Below are 6,000 nucleotides of genomic sequence, written 5' to 3'. Positions count from 1 at the left end.
ATTTAAATAATGTAAAAAAAATGTTTTATAGTGTACTTATAAGTAAAATCTTGATAAGTAAAATTTTAGGAAGACTAACATTTTTATTTAATATTGATACTAAAAACTATCTCTAAATCTATAAACCACCTCTACTACCTCTATATCATGATACAGCCGCGCAAAAATTAAGAGACCGCTTCAAAATTATTTTCAGTTTATAATTATAGGTATGTGTTTGCGTAAAATGATCACTTTTGTTTCATTCTGTAAACTACTAACAATATTTCTCCCAAATTTCAAATAAAAATATTGTTTCTATTTGCATTTATTTGCTGAAAATGAATTCTAGAGAAACAGGTTAAAATAACAGAAATTATGCTATGTATTTTTTAAAAAAGTTTAAGTAAAACTTTAAAATTCTAAAGTTTTTAGAATCTAAAGTTTTTACATTTTTCTGCAGCTCAGAGCGTCTTTTGAGGTTAAAAAAGTTCAACTTTTCTGAAAAAACGCCCTACGTCACGTTCCTTTTTCACAGCTAGACCTGTCGTTTCCATAACATCATGCGAGGAATGTGATTGGTTGAGAAGGCTCAAGCTCGAAAAAATATAATGTCGGCCGAAACGCCCGTTGGAGCATAGTTTTGTATAAATGTAAGTTTAATTTTCACTTTCAACAACTTCTGATTGCATTTCTATCGAGAAATGAGTATTGTAGTGTTTAGTTATTAAGTTATTAAGTTATTTAGTTATTAAGTGATTAGTTATTGCAAAGACGCTCTCTGTTTATAATTCAAGTAGACGTCTGTCACGCTGCTATCTGTTTCTCTGGGCTGCCTTTGTGCACGAAGTCATGGCGTTCTGCTGCTATTTGTAACCAAACGCTGCCAGCTTTTGTCAACTTTTAAGCCATACAACAGTAATAATTGTGTGATAACCTCATTTCCGGGGCAGAACACGTTTTTTTCTTGTCTTGTCATGCTGTCATTTTTTCCATGGCTGTATACTGTATTTTCTAAAAACAAGTTTAATCCTAAGCTATCGTTTCTTCTTAAGTAATTGTATTTAGATTCCCAACGGTTCCAAAACACAGTTTTTATAGTCTGACACACAACGGAAGCTTCTCACCATCGTCTGCATCGGGCAGTATGTTGACTCTTGTGGTGAAAAACTCCTGTCCCAGTCGGCCGCCCATGGGCATGCTGAGGGTGACATTAAAGCTTTCCTCTGGCTCATAGAGCGAGTCATCGATGATGGCCACACGGCAGGGCTTCTCTGTCTCGCCTTTATCGAAGCGCAGCACGCTGTGGTGCTCCTCCGGTCGGGAAATGTAGTCAGAATAGGACAACACAGTGGTGGGGACCGTGCCCTTAGCCGTACCTGTTCGGATGAGTGTAAACACAAGAGAAAGCTTTACATTCAGGTTCTCTCAGTAAGAATGTTTCCTCCTCTAAAACCATCAGCGGCCGAGTAACAAGTGCTTGGATCTGTTCCACAGCCGGCTTAAAGTTGTATTCAGTCGTTTGTACCTTGTTGTGTAAAGCAGATCACCATGAGCTCCTGGTTGACATCTCCAGACCTTCTCATCGAAATAAGTTGACTTGTAAAACTTCAAAATTTAAGACGGCAAAAATGTTTACAATGTAAATGTAAGAAGAACTGGAAGACAATACTAGATTGTTTTGGAGTGTATTTAGAATGTCGTAATACTGGTTGAGTTCATAACATAGATAGGTGAGATGTAGTTTGATATTAAGTGTTAGAGATGTCGAGCATGTTGTCCACTGAGACTTTGGGGTTCGTAGTTCAAATGAAATTGTAACAGCAACGAACTCACACAAACGCATCTTGATCCAGGAGTGTTTTGAACTGTTTACTTTAAAGCAATGCACGCCAAACATCTGTACTTTTGAAACAATTTTAAAATATCGATGACTTCTCTATAGGTTTTAGGCAACCTGCCTTCTAAAACAACCGATTCTTTTAAAACTTTAGGGCAGTTGTGGTCTAAGTTGAGAAGGTTCAGAACGTTTTTGTCAGGTGCTTGAATTGAAGAGTCTTTATTTTAACACAGTCCGTAGCGACCCGGCTTCACACCCATTGTTTAATCTAAATTCATGGGATTTATTGAACACCACGGCAAACCTTGAAACGATTTTCCAGCCATAAATCATGAAGCATAAAAAGTAAAGCGAGCAGAAGCCTCACCTTAGGGTGGAGAGAATGGATTATTTCGTATGTAGAGAGATGGGTGTTGTTCCAATATGCTCTTCTGGATTTTTTATCTTTTTGACGCTTGAAAAAGCAACCCCTCTGAACCTCTCCGAGTAAAGTTTGCTATGCATCAACAAACTCAGGTTGTTCTGTAGTGCTTGTCACATTTACAAGACATTATGCACCCGAAAATGAACGCTTTGTTGTCATTTGCTGACACTTACACCTTTCAAAACTCCATAGATTCAAACTTGGCAGGCTTGATATCGCACCCCTGCTTTGACATCAAACATACTGTAATTGGTTCTTGTCGTACAAACCTGCCAGCCCTGCTCCGGTTTATTTCATTTTACACAAAATGAGTAGCAATGATTGCCAGAACATATATAACACATCCTGAAGTCGTGTTCATTCTCTTGTGTATGTGTGTATCTGCCCCGGAAAACAGCCTCATCGCTAATCTCCAGGCGTAGTTACAGGTGCCGTTGCTAATCATATCTCACCACGGTGCCTCTTTGTTCAGCATCACCTCCGGCCTCTCCTCTCCTCTCCTCTCCTCTCCTCTCCTCTCCTCTCCTCTCCTGAGGCCGATGCTTATCCTGCACTGTTGGGGTAAAAGATCCAACAAAACCTGCTGATTTTTACCCACACGAGCCTGAATCCATAGGAAAGAAAGACCCTCGAGATTGTGGGAGTGCTGGCACACTCATAGAGAACTAACACAGGTTTTTTAATAGTCTTTTACAGTTGTTGCTTGTCAGACTGCGCTAACATGATTTTAGCTGTAAGCCATATCACACCGTGGGATTTCAGTTGTCATTAATGTCAGATTGTATGACAGTCACGACTTGTTAAGAACGACACATGCGATGAGATGCCACACTGCCAGGACTGTACCTCCAAACCTTTGACAAGGAAATATTTTGAAAAAAGTCTATTGGATTGACTTTTAAAAAGTGCAAACGATGTACATATTTCTTTCTATGTTACTCAACATTCTTTGTTCAAGTTGCCCAGTTTCTGTTCATTAAATAAGCATGATTTAATATGCATTTTATTTAAGATGACATATCAGAAAAATGTGTGAAAAGTTGCCACACCAAAGCTCCTAAAATATCCTTTTTTAATAGACTTAAACAAAATGTGAAACATTTCAAGCACACAGGTTCTTCATCAGTCCAAAGGGATGTGCCTGCTTTGGTTGTATTTTGTTATTAGTTAATATGACATACAATTTTCATTTAGCTTTTCGAGGAAATTACAGTTTATAAATGTTACACTTAAAAAATTGATTTGTTGAATTTACTTAAAAAAGCTGCTTCAAGTGGTTCCACTCTACAATATTAAGTAATTTGAACAAATAACACTTAAGTTGTATGAACAAAATAAATTTAAGTAAAGTTGACAAACTTTTTTGAGTAAATCCAAACCATTCCGATCGTACCAGTAATTTTAAGTTAACTGAACTCAATATTTATCCTTCTCAATGGTACTCTTTGTTGTCATACATAAATAATATACAGACTTACTGCATGTACGTCAAAACACAATGAGCCAATCAGATGAGAGGCATCTCAGTACTGGCATTAGCACAGTTACAGCTCATTGAATGATGCAATAGACATCATGGGCGCGCTTTAACCTCTCACAGCCCAAGCACATGTACCACTCTTCTAAACAAGGGTAACCCTAAAACTCAAATATAAGACAAACTCTTTTAAACCTGAAAGATAAATGAACATTAAGCACAAACAAGTCTTTATCTTTACTGAAAAAACACTTCGAAATTTACTGCCTAAATGCAGTCTTACGCAAAGCATGCTGGGAACTGAAAATCCCCCTCAACCAGTCATGTTGAATTAACTTGTTTATATTAAGTAAACTCAACAATTTTGTGTTGTTAAGTTTTCCAGTCAAACACTTGTTAAGTAAAGCTGACAGATCTAAATGTTTAGTATAAATAACATTTATAAAGCAACACTTAACTGAGAAAATTACCCTCCAAATGCAGTCTTATGCAAAGCATGCTGGGAACTGAAAAACTTCTGCCCAGTTTCAATAATTCTGTTTTAACACAACACAAATGATTCATGTAATCCCAACTTGAATGGATTAAGTTAGATGACTGAACGTGAAAAAATCATGTTGTGACATTTTTTTAAAAATATTATTGAATAAACATGTTTCAATTAAGTTAATTGGACAAGTAGGAAAATTATTTTTTTCAGTGTAGATCTCGATGGCCAAATCAAAGTGGGCCAAATTCTACAGTGTGAAGTGAGAGAAACTTGGTGTCAGTTGTGTTCCCTCTCACACATATCAATTCACAGGTTGATCCTGGTTCTTACGGGTGATTTCTCAAACACAAAAACAGGGTGGAGAACACCACTCAATACTATGCGGCTTTATTTGCATATTATTGTTATTTAGTTTTAAAATCCAGATTCTTGGCAGCCGTTTGGAGAGAGAGAAAATGGCCCCAAGCTGCTGTCTGTCAGCGGCGCTTGTTCGCCCTCGCTATAGACGCACACACCTGAAACCCGATCGAGTGTTTTTTAGAAATGACATCGTCTCGCCGCCACCTACTTATCGCGCTCAGAACACAGACTTCAACAACATTGGGTAAAAATAAAGCAGTTGAGCAAAAACAGTCTGGGGTTCACTCAAGCAACATCTTTTCTTGTGTTTGGAGCTGTGAGAATTAGAGTTTTGACAACACAGATCATTACACATTGCAACTTGGTCAATTGAATGACGCGCATTTGCTAATGTTAACAAACATAACCTTATCGTAAAGTTTTCCAGAAATATACAGTTTATAATGTCGTTGTATTTGCTTCGGCCGTTATTTGGAGAGAAAGATCAGATATAAGCACACAGACATACAGAATTATTATCAGTTGTTATTGCGTTGGTAACAGGAATCAGCTGAGAAAGTTATATTTAGGAAAGCTTTGTGTTGATGGTGTGCGGTGGGGACGAGTTCCTTCATGCCGTAGTGACAGTAAATCACCCCATCGCATGTGTGCTGGGAAACCCGTGCGAGTTCTTGAAACTGTAAAACATGAGAGCACATGTAGATCAGACTCTGATTACATCATGCATGATAAAGCTGTGATTAGAAAGCACTTGTGAAGGGAGACTCCAGAGACAAGTGTAGATACAATCCGATGTCCTCTGGAGACGTTGGGCTTAGAAAGAATCCTGTTAGGATCAATTTTCAATTGTCTTTGACTTCAGAATTAAATGAGCTTTTTTTTTCCAATATAGGCATAAATGCTTGCCGTAGATACCTGCGTTCTTGCGTTCCTGTGGCACTAGGATACCGGTGTCAAATAACTGTGATATTTAAAACCTCGATAACCAATAGCGTGCTAAATCTACACAAATGATAATATCGTAAATAATTCAGCACCTGTTTAACGTTTTGCCTTAAGAGCCATAATAGTTTCTCTCATCCTTACACTGGGTTCACACCAAACGCCAAGATCAGCGTTTTGCGCGAGTAAATTATACAAAAAGTCAATGCAAAGACGCGTATACAGACACGGACTCACGGCAGGCGGTGCGAATGACGCGAATCGGGCGGCGCGATTGCCGCGCGTCAATCTTGTCTTCCGCGAAGGTTGAAAATATTTTCCAGATTGCGTCACTCACGCAAAAATAACGAACTTTTCCCGCGGGTAATAAAGAGCGTGGAACGCGATTGTTCGCATTTGGTGTGAACCCAGCATTAAAGTCCGTTCAGATTGTGGTTGATGCGAAACAAGCGAAACGAATACCCGACGAACCAAGTTTTCATATCAAC

General features: G+C 38.3%; 1 protein-coding gene across 1 annotated transcript in view; it reads right to left on the bottom strand.

Moving 5' to 3' along the window:
* The window catches only part of LOC130551352 (FRAS1-related extracellular matrix protein 2-like), a 7,577-nt gene extending 6,012 nt beyond the window's left edge, over positions 1–1,565 (bottom strand). Inside the window, exons 1-2 of the mRNA XM_057328923.1 lie at positions 1,508–1,565; positions 1,107–1,358 (exon numbers count right to left, since the gene is read on the bottom strand). Coding sequence (XP_057184906.1) covers positions 1,107–1,358; positions 1,508–1,565 — 310 coding nt within the window. The remainder of the gene's footprint in view (positions 1–1,106; positions 1,359–1,507) is intronic.
* Between the last annotated feature and the right edge of the window lie 4,435 nt (positions 1,566–6,000).

Source organism: Triplophysa rosa, unplaced genomic scaffold, assembly GCF_024868665.1.
Source record: "Triplophysa rosa unplaced genomic scaffold, Trosa_1v2 scaffold97_ERROPOS115763, whole genome shotgun sequence".
Taxonomy (NCBI): Eukaryota; Metazoa; Chordata; class Actinopteri; order Cypriniformes; family Nemacheilidae; genus Triplophysa; species Triplophysa rosa.
Note: the sequence above shows the minus strand (reverse complement) of the source record. Positions and strands in the feature narration are given on the sequence as shown.